At 40.3% G+C, this 20,280-nt stretch overlaps 1 protein-coding gene across 3 annotated transcripts in view; it reads left to right on the top strand.

Annotated features, from left to right (window-relative positions):
* The window catches only part of LOC135485747 (BTB/POZ domain-containing protein 7-like), a 132,446-nt gene extending 114,552 nt beyond the window's left edge, over nucleotides 1–17,894 (top strand). For 2 of the 3 annotated variants that reach the window (XM_064768141.1, XM_064768142.1), the window contains exons 7-8: nucleotides 10,884–11,248; nucleotides 12,920–17,894. In XM_064768141.1, coding sequence (XP_064624211.1) covers nucleotides 10,884–11,248; nucleotides 12,920–13,069 — 515 coding nt within the window. In that variant the 3' untranslated portion in view covers nucleotides 13,070–17,894. Of the gene's footprint in view, nucleotides 1–4,635; nucleotides 5,572–10,883; nucleotides 11,249–12,919 lie in introns of those variants that run through there. The other variant, XM_064768143.1, reaches the window with a different exon arrangement.
* Nucleotides 17,895–20,280: the final 2,386 nt, after the last annotated feature.

Below are 20,280 nucleotides of genomic sequence, written 5' to 3'. Positions count from 1 at the left end.
TAGGAAACTGTGCTTGAACTCTTTTGTTCCGTCTACAGGTTGTCAGGTTGTCAGATTTCTGCTATGGCATTTGTCTGCACATTAGTGATCACGTCCAAATGCATGGCAATTATATGAAATCACTGATATGTCAGATGCGAAATTCGCCCACAATCGCCCCTATTCTTCGATTTCACCCCAAAAATCAATCCAGGCGATAATTGAGCAATTTTACAAAATTGGTGGCTCTTGTCCGATATTGCAACAATTTTCGCCTTGTTTTATCGGTGGAAAAATGCTGTCACGTGACGCAAACAAATCGATCGAACCTAAAAGTTAATTTCAGACCCAAAGCGTCACTGCTATATGTTTGTTCATCCATCGAACTGGCTCGATACGTGCTGAATTAGCGTGATCAAAATAGAATCGCCGAAGCAGGGAGCAATTTGGAAGCGAATGAGTGTTGCGATATTCGACCAGGCAAATTTTTGCCCAGATTCGCATAGCGAATATTTGCATGCAGACTTTGGACGTGATCACCAACAGTTCAGCCATGTACATTTATCGCATGCCTAGGCCATCATTATAATCGACCTTGCAGCTTGGCAAAACAATTTGATTCGATTGTTCCTGTGGATTGTTAAGCGTGCCACCTAGCCGTGTGATATTTTTTTTCGGATCATCTGGTTGTATCACATGGATGACCTCTGTGACGCGGTAGAGAATCCCTGCGATGCCATGCATCGTTGTTGAGAACTTTACAACAGGGGTCGGAGGTACATTGTTGTCACTGTTGTGGTAACGCAGCTGTAGATTTTATATCATTGCGACACGAGGCGCACTTTGGGTCTTCAATTCACGGGACCAAAAAATTTGATTTATTCGAGCTAAAAATCCCTCAAAATAATCGCAGTAGTGGCAAACAGTGATATTATAAACAGAAAACGACCCTCGTGTATTTTTTTAGCAGAAATATCACACTCAAGGTTGTCTTGGCCCTCGGAAACCTCTCATGTGATACTTCTGCTAAAAAAAACACACTCGTTTGGTTTTTAGCTCAACTCTTGGGAGCTTATACAATACCGTGGTATCCGGAGTCCGTCGTCCTATTACTTCTAAACTGTTGAACAGATGTCAACCAATTTCCATGTGACATCTTCACACTTCAATAACCCTGAAATTATGTCAACTTTATAACCAAAATTCTACTAAGATGGTACCGATAAATTTCTTTTGTGTCATTGAGCCGAGAAGAATAATATTACTCAGTGAAATCAAAACTAGTGAAACTAGCCAGAAGCATCCAACACTTTGAATTTAAAATACTTTTGCAGAGGTAAACAAGTGCTTCCATGGTCCCTGGACCATTTCATCTTATTTATATATTCGAAAGTATTTCCAGAACTTCGCAAAAATCGCCATCTTGAATCTTCCCAAGGTCTGGACCATATTAACTGGTCATTCCAATGTTGTAACCATGCATCTACTAGAGCATTCTGTCGTCAAAGGCTTGGATGTTAAAAGCCCAGAGTGCATTTACTGGTTGTGTACTTGATAGTGACCATGCGTCTGCTGGATTGTTAAAGGGACAATCACAACTAGTATTGAAAGATGTACCTACTGTAGCAATCTTCAGCTTGTTATGTGAACAGATAAGGGAAGCTCCCTGGCCGATAGGCCTCTAGTTCTTTCAATTTGGTGCCATTTATAGCTCCTATTGGGCAAAGGCAGACAATATTTTTGCCATTTAGCCCTTTTACCCCTACTGGCTGCAATAATGACCTGAAACTTTTTATGAGCCCCATCCAAGTTGCCACTACAGCAGCTTGGTAGGCTTGAGAGGACCTCGACTTGACTAGTGTAACAGCATTTTTTTTCTCATTTTGCAGTTATACAGTTGTATCGCCCCTAAATGCTTGGATCAAGGATCAATAATTCATAATTGGCCCTAGCTTCCTTTGTTCTTGGTCAACTTATGAGTTCTGAAATTGGCTATAAATTAAGAAAATCGAGCTTTTTTCAGCAATTTCCAAAGACTTACTGAAAAATAACAAAATATTCCCCTATAAAGTTTAATGCCCAGTTCAAGAACAGGTGCAGTGACGAAAAATAAGTTATGTTTGATGTCTGAAGCTATGATAGTTTCATTTTTTCATTTGTTTAAAAAGGGTCACTGTGACAAAATAGTAGAAAGTAGAACCCCTATTGTGCATAGGTGGTTAATACCTAAGTCAATATGATCAATATGATTAGGTAATGCTGTTTACCATGTTTAGAGGCTTGCTAGGCCTTGGCCCTATGGTGCTTGAGTTATGTTGACAGAGGCCGAGCGTGCAGACCTTTGGCTGTGTTAGACCAGACAGGGATCTGGCTGTATTTTCTGATAAAAAAGATCTGGGATCACGTAAGTAACGTCAGAATTTCCCATTTTCGGTCGGTTATTTCGCATTTCGTAGATAGGTGTCTTGTAACAGTTTGATTAAGACTTGGTTTGTTCTCTTATACAGCTTGTTCACCACCACAAAACCAACGTCCGCGTGGAATACTCTGAAACTCACGGACACGATATATGTACTGGAATCGAGACATTATAGGAACTTATTCGTGGAAGTACCGTTAAAGCTCGTGCACTGTATTTGTTAACCCTAACTGTTGTATATACTTGTTTCAATATATGTTTAAAATGAAGACAAAGTTTTCCCTTGATCAATGAACGCCGCATCTTGCACCCAAGTTTGCCACAGTCACCTCTGGAAAACAAGCACACTAAATTACTGCTCGTGTGAAAAATTGCTGGCAGATAGATAAACACAGATTTTTCTTTATTTGTTTATTTGCTTTGGAAATTACCACAAAATGTCCCCAGGAGCTCAGATTGAGTGACCTGAGCTTGTCAAATGTTATAAATCTATATTTTTTGGGCTCCCTATTGCACCAGGTTTAACTTGACTGAGCATCAGGGGTCGTATTCATAAAGGCCCTCTAAGATGTCACCCTAATCATACCCGCAAACACAACTTACGGCATCCTCGTAAGAGTAGGCCTAAGAACAACTCTTAGATTACAAAATGCATTGGAGTTTACATGGGAAGCACAACGCTTGATTGAATCCGTCTTCTTTCGAAGTTGCGTGGTTACTTAACAGCCACGTAACTTGAGGTTCACGACATAGCGCCCTCGCAACTTTAAGTGTGGTCGCGACTAGACGTAAATAGTAGGCCTAGTGTTCAGTGTTTGCCATTCATTTCGACACGATGGCAGGAGAACTGATGGCAGCCGAAGAAAACCATCGACGTGCCTGGCGACGACAAAGACTTTCCAGAGACAGACTACATCCCCTGGATGCCTATGATGACATTGATCTGTTACAGAGATATCGGATGCCTCGCCCAGTTTTATTAGAAGTGATAAATCTACTAGAAGATGATGTATCACACCCAACAAGGAGGAACCACGCTGTACCGGCGAACTTGCAAATATTGAGCACCATCAGATTTTTCGCCTCAGGGACATTCCAACTGCTTAAGGGGGACACTGTTGGGCTAAGCCAGCCCACTATATCACGTATAGTGGAGAGGGTCTCGGCAGCAATACAAAGAAGAGCAAGGTACTTCATCTCATTTCCAGAAGATCAGGCATCTCAGCAAGACATCATGGAAGGGTTCCTTGGCAACAGACACAGGATACCAAATGTTCTCGGTTGTGTTGATGGAAGTTTAGTCCAGATCAAATGTCCATCAATAAATGAAGAAGCCTATGTGTGTCGGAGGGGGTACCACGCGATTAATGTGCAAGGTGTTTGCACACATGACTTCCGGTTTACCAATATCGTGGCTCGTTGGCCAGGCGCAACACACGATGCTTTCGTTTGGGCCCACTCGGGGTTACATGATCTTCTGGAGGAAAATGTGCCATTTCCATGGAATGGGTATTTACTTGGAGACAGAGGCTATCCCCTCAGACCGTATCTACTTACACCAGTTCGATACCCCCAGGATGATGCGGAACGAAGATTTAACATCTATCATCGGAGAATACGACAAAAGATAGAATGTGCGTTCGGATGCTGGAAAACACGATGGCGATGTCTTAGTAAGGATGGTAAGTTTGAGGAAATAGATATTAAGGGTCACTCGCAAATGTGCAGTTTAAACATGGCACTAGGGTATCGGCTAGGAACCGCCCATTAGCAATCAAGTTTTACTCTGAATGATAATGCCTGACCCCCAAGTCCCTTAATACTAAGTATATTGGAGATAGGTGTGACCTATGACATTTGACAGTTGCAATTCCAGAATACTTGAAAATCGCTCATACGTCCGCTGACAAATTTTGGAGTACAATGTACTTCCCTTTTGCACAAATTTATCACGACAATTAATCAATTTATAATATTGTCGTGTGAACACCTGTCACAACTAACCAAAAAGCCTCCAATCTGCTTACCGCCTAAGACTGGTTTCCATTACGACGCTTTGACGTCGCGTTTTCATTTCATAGAGCCATTTGGATCAACATTTGTATTACTTGTCTACCCTGCGTAAATTCGTGAAAATACATGGCATAGTATCTCCCCCCCCCCCCCCAAGTAGACTTTTGCTAAATCCCTGTTGGATGCCTGCATTATTGATTCCGCAGATGTTGTCTTTTCTTCAGCGGGTGCGCTCACATTCAGTCCACGAAAGTGCTGCCAGGTTATAGTGGCCACTGCTGTACTGCATAATATTTGCGAGGAACGAGGGATCCCACCACCCCCCGGCGAAAGAATGAACGATGAGGATATCCAACGAGAAAACGTCAACCGTGGCCATCTTCCGAGAAGGGCAGAGGACGAGGATGGAGAACGTGCAAGAGCCGCCGTCATCAGGGAAAACTTTTGGGCTTAAATAGCCTAATGGTGCATATTTTTGACATGGCAAAAGCATTTCCCAAAATGAATCTGCCAGTTGGGTTAACTGTCCGTGGTAATTCGAGAAATTCGAGGCCCTTCATATATATAAGACGTATACCATGCGAATTGTCTAATGTAGAGGGGTTGGCTTGGAACAAAATATATAACCTGCGCCTGACAATGCCGAAAGAGCAGTCGGCTGGGTAAATTATGTACGAATACCCTGAAGTGTCCTCCTCACATCATCTCAGGAAATTCTATTTTTTTCACATTTTGTCACCAAATTCTCTGATAGAGATTTGGCAGGGCACAACATTTTCATTTACTGGGATTCACTTCGAAAAACAAGTCACCAAGACAAATTTCAAGAGATTATTTATTATCTCCTCTGCAATATTAGTACAAGCTTTCCAGTGGATAGACGAAGGAAAACATACCATATAAGATCAATTTTGTATAATCAACAGAATATTTGAAAGCATTTGTAATTCATTTCCAAGACTTCTATATTCGATGAGATTTTACCTATAGGCTATGTGACACACAATATACTTAAAACCCCAGTTTATAGGCCTATATAATAAATAGTGCCCTAACGCTTGTAATTGTCTATTTGCCAATCTCGGCTTCAGCGCCATTGCACTGTCAACGATAGAACATGCTTGACATGTTCCCAACCGACATACAGGTGAAAGACCATAATGAGGTTGTTTTATACTTAGATTGAAGTTAGATTATGCTCAGTTGTTTTACATTTATCAGTGAGATGCTGCTGGCGCCGAGATTGGTACGAAAGCCCTGAAGGCTCATTGAACTTCATCATTGATACAAGCCGATTTCAATTTTGAAATCGCGACTTCAAATTTGAAGCCGATTTCAATTTTGAAGTCGCTACTTCAAAATTGAAGTCAACATTTTAAAACATCAAACTACCCTTTCTAATCGACCGAGATAAATATGTTTTTTTCTAATAATCATGCGGTTCTGACCATTTTCAGTCGATCAGAAAGGGTAGTTTGATGTTTTAAAATGTTGACTTCAAATTTTAAGTAGCGCCTTCAAAATTGAAATCGACTTCAAATTTGAAATCGGCTTGTATCAATGATGAAGTTCAATGAGCCTTCAGGGCTTTCGTAGATTGGCAAGACTCGGAGGATTATTCTTCTCCTGCAATACCGGTATGAAGTATAGTTATGAATAACACGTTGGTAACATAACAAGTCATTTTCTGTTGAAGTCTTTCGTGAATTTTTCAAATATATTGGTTAACTTCTTCCCCGTCGAGGCTGCTTCCCTTGCATCTGTGGCAGCAGCGGCAGGGTTTGTACATGTGGACACCAATTATTTCAACAATTTGACCGATTCCTCCGTCGCCAATGTCCTCCTTTCTTCATAACACAGTCGAACCCTTTTCATCTGTAGCTTCTCCTTTTCAATCTCGAGCCTCTCCTTGTACACTGCGAGCTCGTCCTTTTCTAACTGAAGTTGTTCCATCTCCAGCTCACCTACACTGCTGAAACAAAAGATGGAAATGTGAATAGGCTTTCATCATAGGTACGTGCCCCCGCCCCCTACACACTGCTGTGGGGAACGTCAAGAGAGATCATTATTTTGTTCAGATTTAAAGGAGACTACAGTACGCGTGTTACACACGAAATGTTGCTTCTGTTCTAGTTATTAAACAGGATATTCGGGAATTATAGTGTGTCCCGGAAAAAAGGGCAGAACTCTCTACGTTTTTTATGTTTATAGGATGATATATAGTATTGAATCGAACTTTCGGTTCTTGGATATAATATTGCTCCAGTGTTGCGGAATGCCATAATAACAAATATGAAAGCTATGATCAAAATCTGAACATCATATCCTTGGGTCCTTTTCATTTTCTGTATTTACATGTAAAGCGGTCCATCCATCAGAGCAGAATACTGCTAGCTTGGCAAGCCAAGCCATTGTCCACAACCGGTAGCGTGTGACATAACAAAGAGAAATGCGCGCTACGCTCAAGCCCAAGCTCTGAAGGAAATAGCGCTTAAGGCGCAATATCCGTTCCGTTTTGCGATGGTCCCATGAACTAGCGATTTTCTGATGGTCTATTTGTTGACAACACAGGCATGATAACCAGATTTTCTCTGGGACGGGACAGACCCGATGCATATAGAAAAATGTTAAAAATACTCACCTTTTGCGCTTTCCAATTGCAAAGTCAACATCTATTGATCTTGACGCCTCAGAACATGAAGGGTTTCGACCTTTCCTTGGATGGATTATGTCCGGAAGTTCATCAGTATGCTCGTTTCTTCCTGGGGCGGCGGATCCAGCAGCAGCTGGTATTGTTCTAGGATGAACTAGTTTCATTTGTACGACGTTCTTCAATTGTTGTTTAGCACTTTTTCTTAGTGGGCTTTGACGAGGACGTGGTGACGGACTTCTGCGGAACCGTTTACGATCGAAAGGCGGCGGACTTAGACTTATGTCGCTGATCTCGTCCTCAACAACCAATACCTTAAAAAAGAAGATACTTGTATGTATTGTGAAAAAGATGATGTCTGGAGAGTGTTTGACGGGGGGGGCGGGGGCTGGAGATGTTCAAACCCACGCGCCAAAAACTGGCATAAGTTTACAGGTTGGCCGGACAGTTTCACACGGCGATGCAAATTCCCATCAAGGTAGGACCGGTAGGATCGGAAGTAACGTTGTTCCTCATTTCGTAATAGAAATGCATTGGGGAATTAGGGGAAGGGTTATAGTTAGGAAGACACCTTTATCCGGGCCTCGGTCGGATTAGTCCCCAGAAAATCATAGGAAACGTACGGTACTCACCTCTTGACTGTCGAAGCCCCCGTCTATTCCACAAACCGCGTCGATGCCGATCAATCCAAGAACTTTCCTTTCCGACTCGTCGAGATGAACCCCCAGGCAGTCAACGTCCTCCAACGGCCAGTTGCCGGTTTTCTTCAGCAGGGTTGCTGCTTGAGTAGCCTTCGTTTTCACTTTCCCCTTCACATCCCCCCACTTCATCTTCCATTGGTCCTCGGGTTGGCTGATTGTTGACCTGCTGTTCATGAACTTCGTGATATAAGCCCATGCCTGGTTCTTTTTGTCATTGGTCTTCGAATCGGTGAATTTGCAGGATATTATTTTATAATTTTCAACTATTTTGTCAATGAGTAAATCAACCTCTCTGGGGAGAACATTAGAGCTCCTGCTCGATTTGCTCTTCTCGCGTGACATCGTGGAAGTGGACAGAGGCCTACGTCTACTAGGTTTTGTATTCGGATGCCAGCATTCAACCCCAGCCTTATGTAATTTTGTTCATTCTCTTTGAAATTATGGCCCTTGCAGGAGACGAAGCCCCACGGTGAAGGCAAACGGGTATTAGATAAAAAGTTGCGTGATCAAGAACTACTTAGCTAATGCTTAGATCGGCAACTTAGATGGGTCTGAGCAGTCACTTAGTGCACGACCGAAATACCCAAAAATAGAAACTTACGGTCTCGCTCAGTAGTCGTTGACACTAAGGACACCCTAAGATGTCTTTATGAATAAGGCCCCAGCTCTGCAACATCTCATGATTAGCAAGAAGCACATGCTTTGGATGCCCATGACGAGTAACACCATATACATGTTTGGCATAGGGGCCTCCACCATTGTGCTTGTTGTATATATCAGATCAACTTGAAAACTATCAAAATTGTCTGTTCACTTGCAACAAATGGGATTTAAGAAATAAAATCTTAACTCTTTGAGACTTTTGAATGGCATAAGTCGTTTGGGTAAATCAGGCACCATTAAGGCTGAACAAGCCCATTAGGTTTTGGATGCCTCAGACAATGTTTTCTTATGCAGTTTGTTGCTAGGGAGTTCTAGGAACATTTTCTGTGTTGTTTTTATGACTTTGTGGCTTTCTAGAAGAATCATAGTGGAATGTCTAGTTCTGCCAATTATTTTGGAATTCAGCGAGGGGTGAAAACTATATTTCTTTAAAAAGATACTGTAAATCAGGTATTTTACCTGAATTGGAATGCTATTAAGCAAAGAAAAGAACTCAGAAAGACCTTTCAGGAGATATATAATGCAAGTAGCTTTGATGATTGGTTTTATTTATTTATTTTTTGTTGAAAATAGTGTTTTTCACGAAAAATCGCATGGTATTGCGAAAGAAAAAATGATGCAAAGAGTTCAGTATGATTGAAATATGATATCTCAGCCAGGTACCATCATCAGTGGTCAATAGTTTTGGATTTGGCAATTTGGGGCCAAGCCTTGAACATAGAAAGTACAATCGTGTCTTAGCCCATTTTTGTTATCCGCATAGGCATGCATAATAAAACAGATGCGGTGCCGCTACCCACAGTGACAACAACAACAATCAGTGCGATTCTATAGATATATTGACAGTTTTTTGTTGCGATGTTGAGAATGAACAATGTCATCTTGATGTAACAATTGGCGGGGTGAAAGGAACATGTTTTTTTCACCCGTTTTTGAAAATAAGCCGGTTTTTGGCTCACCGTAAGGGGAGTCTGTACGATAGCTCTGTGTCCGTCGTCGTCGTCGTCCGTCGTATCCTGTGGCACATTTCTTAACCCCTTGTGCTACGAACCTGAAACTTCTCACACATCATCGCCAATGTCATATGTACCCTGACACTGAATTTCGGTCCGGTCTGATTCTCGACTTGGCCACCAGGGGGCTAAAACCAAAAACTTAAAAAGTGTGATATCTCGCTTATTACTGATTTGTTTTTAATAAAACTTTTATGGTGGTTATCCCTAGCAAGCATACATCACATATCATACAGGTTTTTGATTTGACCTACTTGTCAAGGTCGCAGAGGTCAAACTAATTTCACCGATAGTGGCATGTTTCCTAACCGCTTGTGCTATGAACCTGAAACTTTGATTACATCATGCCCAAGGTCATATGTACCCTGACACTGAATTTCGCTCGGGTCTGATTCTTGACTTGGCCACCAGGGGGCTAAAACACAACTTAAAAAGTGTGATATCTCGCTTATTACTGATTTGCTTTTGATAAAACTTTTATGGTGGTTACCCCTAGCAAGGATACATCACATTTCATACGGGTTTTTGATTTGACCTACTGTTCAAGGTCACAGAGGTCAAACCCTAAAATTTCACAGATCGTGGCACGTTTTGTCTTTAAATTTAGTATGTAGACCCTGATAAGGCAGCACTACATGTTGACAAAAAATGAGGTCAATGTCGCGTACTTTTCAGAGTCACAGAGGTCAAACTCTAAAATGAGGTCAATTTTGCTTACTTGTCAATGTCATAGAGGTCAAATCGCGTAAAAAGTGTGATATCTCGCTTATTATTAATGATTTGTTTTTGATAAAACTTTTATGGTGGTTACCCCTAGCTGTCATATGGGTTTTTGATTTGACCTACTTGTCAAGGTCGCAGAGGCCAAACTCTAAAATTTCACCAATAGTGGCACGTTTCTTAACAGCTTGTACTATGAACACCACAGATTGATTATGACTCAAAGTTAGACCTCGTCTTCACCAACGCTGCCCTATCACACAATATTGATCTCGTGGATGTCCTAGACAATTATTGGTTTGATCATAAACTTCTATATACTGCCCTGTCTTATAACTAGGCATCAATACACATCTAAAAAAATTATTCGTGCCTGATTGTGTTCGCCATATTCACCTGTAAACTAAGCATGATCCTGCCTACTAAAAGATGTATAACGGTGAGCACAATGGCCCCTGGCCATTTCATTTTGCAGCATATGATAGGCAGTAAAAAAATACTCGGGAATTCCCATATTAATTTTTTTCTAAATTCGGAGATTTTAGTGTCGGCGTTGGTCCGGTAAACCAAATAATAAAAAAGCCCTTAATTGTATCATAGGATGATCTATGAAGCCAAATGACCTGAAAGGAAGTGGATTTGCGATCAAGATATTGTCAATACCCAATAATACTCCAACTTCTTGTTCCTCCATGATAATAAATATCTTATTATAATCATTTCAGTCCCTCATGATGATACCTTACAAACCATGTTAAAAAGAGAAGGTGAATTGAAGCAGTCACAGCTAGTGCATCGAGCAAACAGTCTTCCCTGTGCTGACCGGAGAGCCATCACTCATCAGCTGCAGTTAAGAGTCGTCCGAGAATTTGGTTTGCCTGATTCATCAGTGCAGGTATTCAAGACCGGCCAGCTGTTTGCCTTGACGCAGGCACCCGAGCACTTCCCCAGACTTTCTCAACCACAACTCAATCCATCGCTTCCGATGTCACTTCAGTCATATCACTTTCCCCAATCGACAGCATCATCATCACCAGCACATTATGGTTTAGGTCCAATATCACCTGTGATGTTGTATGACATGGAAGAGGTAAGTACTGGGTAATGAGTCATGAGTAATGAGTAAATTGCTCCTTAACTCATTGATTTTGTCACCAGCTCACTGAACTACCAACTTTTTGTCTAATTGATGTAATAATTTAGATGTCATGATGTCACCAACATTATTATCCGTTACATTGGGGCAGTGAACATTTGAGTGGGTGCTTTGATAACAGCTTGGTGAATTCAGGAAACTTGGTTTGGTGGCTGTTTAGTTGTCATGTGGTATCCTGTTAGCAAAAAAGCAGTTTGTTGAAGATGAAACAACATTTTCAACGTTTTGCAATTTGATATCATAACAATAACAAGTGATAATACAATAAAAAAATATCTCTGCAAAATTCACAGAATTCATTGGTCATGCAAGCCACCTGGTGAATGTGTTAAACCCTTAACAGATCTGTCTTTTTGAAGAGATTCAAATCAAAGGCTAATTTTGCATCCCATATGCAGATGAAGTGACTGGCACAATGATTATTCAAACCCAGTAAAAACACTGATGTTGTGGATTTTCCAAAATTTGGTTGTTGAACGAATTTGTTTTTATTTTTGTTTGTATTTGTTGTCGGGGATGGAATGTTTTTGCAATGACAATATAATCTACACAGCTTAACCGAAGAAAAAAACATGTCATCAGGTATCAGGCTTAAAGGTTGCCTCCAGGAATGAATGGTAGAATGCCAATCAAAAAGAAACAGCATGATTATGCATTGTGATAATTCCCCACTTCAAAATGTTGGTTGATGTAAAAAATTGCTACCTACATATAAAAAGCATTTTTGTTGAAGTTCCTTTTTTTCCGATTATGAATGTCGCCCTTTTGAATCAAAATTCCCTTGGTCGTGACGTCATGGTTGCAACACGGTAGTTCTCAAGTATCCAATGATGCCGCCCCCTCATGCTTATTCACCATCACGGCCATGAATTCATTCATCTCATTGTCACTTGAACCTTCTGATATATCAGAATAGCTTATAGACTGTCATCTGTTTCATCAACCAAAGCCGCCATGACGATAATTTCGATACAATAGTGAATAGGATAATGAAGAATGTAAACACGCGACTCAAGAGCAATCAATATCAGCTGGTTATCATGCATGCACGTGTGTCTATTGATTGTTGGCATTGCACCTGTGATGTCACAACTCTCCAGTATTGGATAGGAGATCGCGGAAACAGTAAGAAAATGGTGGTGATCATGAATTGAGTTTTAGGTGGATTAATCTCATTTTTTTATCACAAGCATGTATTTTAGAAGAAGTATTTTTTGGGAGTATAAGTATATTTTAGAACATTCAAGTTCGTTAATTTCATACATTTTTAGTGTGGTAAATAATTCCTGGAGCCATCCTTTAAGATGTTTTCGGCCATCGCTCTTGATATATTTGTGATTATAATTCAAGCCCTTTTTACTGGCCTACCCCATATATCTACTTTTCCAGCAGTAATAGTGACATTGAAAAAGGTTAAATGAATACTGACCCATCATGAATTGTTATTGCCAAGGTTGCCCGCAACCAGATTTTTCAGAATAAAACACAATGTACATGCAACCAAATAGTGCTACTTAATTTTCCAGGGTACAGTATTAGTATATTATTTCAAACATTGCAATGAATTAATTTATTTTCAAATGCATTTGCATCATTTCATTGCAGAAAGAGGCCAGTTCATGCAGTGGTAGTTTTCTAAGTGATCCGATGCCAGACATTGCCATGGCATCATCAGCTGTTAGTTCAATGACCATCCAAGAAGACCTTGAACTTGACCTTGGGGATGGTAGTCATCATGGAACTTTGTATTTATGATAAGTGAACTGAGAACGTTTCAATGACATTCTGAAATGATTGGTCACTCTGCGCCAACATTTTGTTGCTGGCATTGGATAGTCTCGTGATTAAAAGTCAGTATATCAGTTAAAGCTGGTAGGTCAAATTAACATTCCCAAGTAAGGTCGACGTCGAGCACTCTGTTTGTAACAAACTCTTTGTATCTTAATCAATGCCATCATATCACTCTAACTTCTTCGGTTTATCATCAGGTCGCAATGAAATACATTCTTAAATTTCTCAAAATGCATTCTGATTTGAGATCTCGAATTCAATATTGTCAATGAGATTGATATTGAAATATCGGATTTGAATAAATTAGTTACTGCTTCAAAATTGGCCAACCAAGTATATGTTACAATATATTTCGAGGCAAATTTGATGGAACACCGAAAAAATTACAGTGATATGTTAACGTCGATTACTTTTAAAGAAAGAAGTAGTTTGGTAAATTTGTCTTTACCGCTCCAGTCCATGTTTTAAATGAAAGCCTATCCGATACAGTACGGAGGCCAGTTCATGATTCGAGTTCTGACATTCGTCTCTGAATACCTTTATAAGGTGAACTCTGGACGCTCTCACATGAATTGCACCCTCCAGTTTCTGCAGAGAATGTCTCCCTTCCGGGTTGTGCACTGGGGTAGTGGGTATAATCAGTAGAGGATCCAAATATACATTGTCTTCAGCCTTACTCGGGAATGTATATTTGACCTGTCAGTTTTAATGTGCTTCTATTTTGAGGTAACTTTTATTATAAGGTGTGATCACCTAATTTATCGAGACGAGCAAGTATATATCAACAATGTGGTGTATATAGTATATTGTATATTGAGTGTCTCTTTGAAATTCACATGTCAATGCCACTAAAATAATGCCCCTAGTTCACCAGCATGTTTATTTGTTCTAGCATGTTTAGTGAACTATGCTCACCTAGCTATCATCGAGAGTATTGGGCTTCTCAAGCAACCAATTGACTCACTAATTGTCCTTGTGTAGTTGTCTTACATGACTACATGGAGTTTCAGCATCATTGCAGTTATGCTGCAGCGTGTCGAAGAAAGGATGGAAGTATTTCATCATGAAGGACTTGAGCTGCTGTAAGTGGACAAACTTTTCAATAGGTTTGGGTGCAGTGGCTTGATCTTGGCTGTCATTTCCTCAGTAGGCCTCCGATTCAATCTTTGTGAAAGTGGGGTCCAGTTGTCTCAATAGCTCAGTTTGACGGATATCCCTTCTGTAGAGTACATGAGACATCAAAGGTCTGCAACAACTGAGTCCCCTGTACGGTTTCCTGGTTGAATTTACTTGTTGTAATCTTGCTGAGTGTAATCTTTGAAGAATTCGTGGCCAATGAACTTTGTTTTGTACGGTTCTGGCATTATTCTTGCTTTTTTGATTACGCTGACATACTCTGCTGGCATGTGAATATCACGATTCACCAACGCCTCCTCTATATTTGCATGAACAGAATCAAATTCAATTTGAGTGTAAACCCTTTTCAAAATTTTCTGCATGATTATGACGTGATGAACTATGTATAGCAACATGAAGAATCGCATTGGCCAAAATGATGTTTTTGTTCTGGTATGTACAGCTGTCACTGAAGAGAAAAAGCAGACTCTGTCCTGCACATATTTTCTTATCCAGGAAATCCACAATAATAGATGAGAACTCTGATTTGTTAAGGCCACCTTTGCCCTCATGGCAAATGTAGTTGATAACGTCTTTTGAGGAAAGGTGGAACACTGTAAAGTTATGTACACATAGCTTAGTTTTATAATGTGCAGAGGCTTTCATACGAGGGCATAGGAGGACTGCTTGTAGGTCCATGGTTTAGATATCTTTATTTGGGCTGATATTGTCCTTGTCTCTCTCTGTTCTAGCTTCATTTTTCTTGTCTGTCATTTTCTGCATCAGTTAGGTTACCAGGTTTGAAAGTGTAACATGTGTCACATTGGACTTTTCTGAAAAACAAAATGTAATAACAAGATGCTAGGGAGAACTTGCTAATCACTCCTCCCTAAAACTATGGTGAGGATGATATTCTAAATGTAGTGTCTCTTGGTGAATTGGGTATGACTTTCACCCTTTGGGATGATTGGGGCTTGGACTGGGACGTCACCGTAACCCCAAGCTGGCATTTTAAAAAAATATTGGAAGTAATCCTACTCTTTTGGAATTCATGATACGCCAAACCTAATACACTTGGAGATTTTAGGAAGAACTGTACTTCCTGACCAAAACAGTTATCTAAAGCCCTGATTTAGATTTTAGTTCAAAGTTCTCTTCTTCTGTTAGAAACATAATGTTGTTTCGAGATATCATCGGTGTCCATGCCATCCAAAACCCAGTCATTATAACACTTTCATGCGCATTGGCAAAAACATCTATTGGTGATTTGTTCTGACACTTTGTAATTTAATAGTTACCTTGGCTGAAAAAATCCTATGTTCTTTGTGTTGATTACTTTTGTGAAGCATTTGTAACCGACATGACGTATAGGTGGTTCCTTTCCCGGTTCCTCTCTGGTTTCGTCAAGTTCAGGATGGTCTTCAGGATCTACATGGTCTTCAGTGTTATTTGGCAGATCAGGGTTTTCAGTTTCATTCTGTTCTTTGGCAGTTGACTCAATATCATCTGAGACCCAATGTCGCACTGTCCATTTTCCAATGCCATGAGTACTGAGAATAATCTTCTTACACACCTTGTGTAGGCTGTACGGCCTTGGAGCCACAAGTGGTACGCCAGTGTATAGCTTCTTTGATAGGCAACTACGAAATGATGGAAAAAAAGATTTATGCCTTGATCAGAGCTATTTATAGGACTCCAAGCTCTGCCTAATATTCCCTTTCCATTGGCCAGTACAATTGTGTAAACGCACCAGTGTGAATATTTAACTGGCTCCATGAACGTATTTGTCCTCCTGCAAAGCTGATTTCAAGGCCTACTGAAAATCTTTATAATTTAAGATGCATGCTTCATGTGTACCAGTTGCTTTTTTTCGTTTTTTAACTGGATATTCCTGGACTAATGCTGATGACCTGTTTCTGCCCCATGTCATTTTCTGCGTTTCTCCTCAGTGACTTCATGGCAAGTATCGGAAGCCTTACAAGAACATGTCAGTCCCATTCCCCATTTAGATCTTTCTGTAACTTGCAACCATTTTCCTTCCTGTTTTTTCAACCCCTTATAGGCCTCAGCATTCATTCCGCGATTACACTGTAATTTTTTGTTCTCTGCCAATGTTCTTTTCTACCTTGACAGTTCCTTGCTCGTTTTCTTGCTGGTTCTGTAAAGAGACAGCTAGTACAAATGATGAAAACTGAAGGTACGTTGTCAACGTGTGTACCTTAAAGCAAATTACAAGTATGGGTCCGCAATCCAAGTAAAAATTTTATTGCTGATCAGACATGTCACAAGTTCTTCATTATCCAAAGGTATTCCAATTAAGAAGGGGTCCGTAGGTTTAAATTATTTCATTTAAGCAACAAACCATCCCGGGCCGCAACGTTGCGCAATGTTAGTGGAGCTACATGTAGGTCTACTTTGACTTGAACTGAAAATGAAGCACATGGTTGTTTTTGGAAAAATGTGACTTTGATGAACAGTAATTTTTAAAAAAATAGGAAAGTTCTTTTGTTTTAAGTACGCTTTATGTTTAGGACAATTTCGTTCAAACCTTGACAGACTGATGATGAGGTCTGGGTGAACATGTCTATGTAAGCAATACTTGAAGTGAAATGTCTCATCTGACAAAAAAAGAAGATTTGTAAGCTCTCTCTTTCCATCAATCTACAAAGTGAAGTGTTTCATCATTGGACAAATTCATGTATCAATTTTGTTAAAAAGGACTATGATTTCCTGAACAAGGATATGCTTTTCGCTTTGAGATTTTTATCTTTGGAGATAAAAGAGGTTTTTTAAACCCCACTTTCACAAACAAACTTCAAAAACTCGTGAAATGTCTCAAACTTTATGTTCCAAGGACACTTTATGTTTGGGCCAATTTTGTTCAAACTTTGACAAACGGACGATTAAGTCTGTGTGGACATGAAATTATGAGCAGTTTTTGCGGCGAACTGTCTCATCTTACAATGCAAAGAGGATTTGTAAGCACTTTCTTGGCATAATCTACATGTTTTACTGATCTGAACCAATATATAAATCTGGGTTACATTTAGCGTAAAGGTTGGCCCAGGTTGTACACCTCTTCAAATTCAATATCGAAGTGCCATGGCACAGCTCATTACTTTGTATTTATTTATTTGTGTAATTTATTTGAAAAAAATTATTTTACGGTGCACATGCAATTTTTGAATGTAAAACAGCAACTACAATATAATCCTACTCATCACACATTCTTGTTACCTATTCAGACTATACAATGTAAACTCTTTGAATTTATGAGTTGAGTAGGCCCTATGTATGTCAGGTAGTATTCTTAAACAAGATGTGGTCATATAAGCTTCCCTAAATGCCTGCTACAAAATGGTCATGCTTGCATGTGTACTCAAATACAGTATTTGTAGTACAAACACACACTCTCGGACAAAACATTATGTTGCTGATTAACTTAAACTAATTGGTGTCGACAGAAAACAATGGGACCTTTCGCACTGCATCAACCTAGACGTCATTTTTATTGTGCTAATAATGATTGTGAGAGGCTTATTGTGTGTGTCCTAGTTACTGAGTGGCAGGCTTTGATGTTCAGTTAGTACAACTCCAACCGAGACCAAAATTTAGTGATTTCAATAAAAACATTTTGTTATAAAACAAAACGATTTGTTTTAATTCAGTTCTTGTGGCAGTGGATTTTAGCGATGCCTAAATCAAGTTCAATATGGTTTTAACGGTGTCTATTATTTCATGAAGATCCATCTACGCTGCAGCTGGATGGATAGAAAGTTAATGTTGGTTAAATATTTTGAGAAGAATTGTCATGGTTGTAGCAAGTTCACTGAATTTCAACTAATAAATATTAGAAATTCAGTCGTATATAAATACAATTGTAAGAACTATCAGATATAATTAGTCTCTGCCATCGGCTGAGACTTTTGTATTAGGGTATTATTCTCTTCAAGAAATTATTCCAGCAAACTCTCGTCCCCAGGTGAAAGCTTCATATGTACATGAACAAGGCAATGCATTGCAAAACATCGATAAAACGAGGGTGTCCATGAACTAAGAAGTCAATCTGGGTTACAGCCGCGAAAGTGCTATGGGCATGCATAGCGCAATACATGTAAATTTTTATCCAATAAACCTCGTCATACCGGCACGATGACTGGTGCCCGCGTTATGTGTATTACATATTGGCTGCACATATGGAGGAACGTATTGGATAAAGATCAGGGACTAGTCTACACCATCGAAGCATTTTCTATAATACCTAATATGATATTTGGAGTTTATGGGCTATGAAATAAGAAAAAACGGCAGTGAATTAAAGCAGCTGAGTTTCAAGAATGTGTTCTTCCCTTCTGGACACTTTATGTTGCCTTGATCAGTCGTATTTCGCACATAAACCATCGCTCCGCTGAAGTGAAAGTGCGATGTTATTTGTTTTGTTTTTGTCAACATGCATGGATGTGTGCATATGAGGCGGAGACTCCAGAGTCTGCTAAGACTCAACTGACAATTCTAGTTATGTAATATTATCAGTGCAGTGCCCTAGTAAGCGCGCAGCGCCTTTAGGCTGGGGTGAAACCCCCCAAACCCCCTGGTTGGGAACCTGCTATAGTTCCTTCCGCCAATTTTTTGTTTTGATAGACAGTTTTCTCTGTGTATCTCTTCAGCAGTAACTCAACTCCATCATCATAATAGCCGGCAAAGAAATGGAAAATATCCCCCCCCCCCAAAGGTGTCTGGACTATCGTACTCTGGCACTCTGGCAGATTCTAATGTAAAGTGCAAGCTCTATTGAACTCTCGCAACTGTCGACATGGAGAGCCCCCCCCCCCCCCCAACCCCGTCCTTCTGACATGTTTTAGCCAGTGCATTGGGGGAAGGCCCCTCAAACCCCCTATTGGCCTCTCAATAAGTCCTTCCGAGCTGCTTACCCTGGGGCACTCGAATGGAACCCCCAAACCTTCATGATGATGCAGTCCTTTGACACGTTTAACCCAGAGCGAGGAAGAGGTACCCTAACTCCAACCCTCAACCATCATTATCCTTCCTTTTCACTAGCATGATATTGGCAAGACTGCCAAGAGGTCGTACTGGTGGCTTCCTTGAGACAATTGCTTGTGGTCGTACCTGAGCAACCAATTCAAGGGGTCAGGGATCAGGTTTTCCCCCACCAACATGTTGCCGAATGGTTAATGCATAAAAAATTGGTTGGAAAGGGTTTTTGCAGGCCAAGAGACTGGAAGACACTTGACTCTTGAGGAACACCAGACTGATGAACAAAGAACCTGAGGAACATAGAACCCTCTTCATACCTGGGAGCATAAAAAGCCTGCTAGCGAATATTGATTATTCGTTAGAAAAAAACAGAAGATCTGCAAAACTAATAGTACCCCATAAAAACATACATTCCTCCTTAAGGTGTCTTCGGATCCCACCACGGCCCATGTGGAATTCGTTCAAAAGGTTTATTGAAATCTCAACAAAAAATTTTTTTCTCAAAACGCCTGCCCATTTTTTAGCTCAGCTGACAAAGTCAGCGGAGCTAGTAGAATAGCTGTTCAAATGGTGTCCGTCCTGCAATCCATCCTTCCATCCATCCATCCATCCATCCATCCATCCATCCATCCATCTGGGGACCCATCTGTGGACAAAATTGGACATTTCTGATTGGGAAGGCCTAGCCACTTCGTTGACGGTGCTAAATTAGGAGTTGCCCAAAGTGAACTCAAAACAGGAAAAATCAGCGCGATCTGACCTGTATTAAGAGAATGAGGTCATTTCGCGTTTAGATTTCTTTCCCTTTTTACCTCGGTCCACAGAGCCAATATTGTTTTCAAATGTGGCTGAATATTTTTTAATATTTTTTAATTTTTTACTTTTAATGGAATTAATATAGTTTTCACCGCCAGTTGGCGCTGCAGGCACATTTACTGAATTTTGGCGATTTCAAATTTGGCGGTGGCTCAACTTTTTGCAAGCAGTGCCGCTGATTGGCCGATCAATAGAAGAGATGCCACCATTTAAAAATGGTCACGTGACAAATGCAGACTGCAGACTGC

Source organism: Lineus longissimus, chromosome 3 (genome assembly GCF_910592395.1).
Source record: "Lineus longissimus chromosome 3, tnLinLong1.2, whole genome shotgun sequence".
NCBI classification, from domain to species: domain Eukaryota; kingdom Metazoa; phylum Nemertea; class Pilidiophora; order Heteronemertea; family Lineidae; genus Lineus; species Lineus longissimus.
This window is presented reverse-complemented; position numbering and strand designations above follow the sequence as displayed.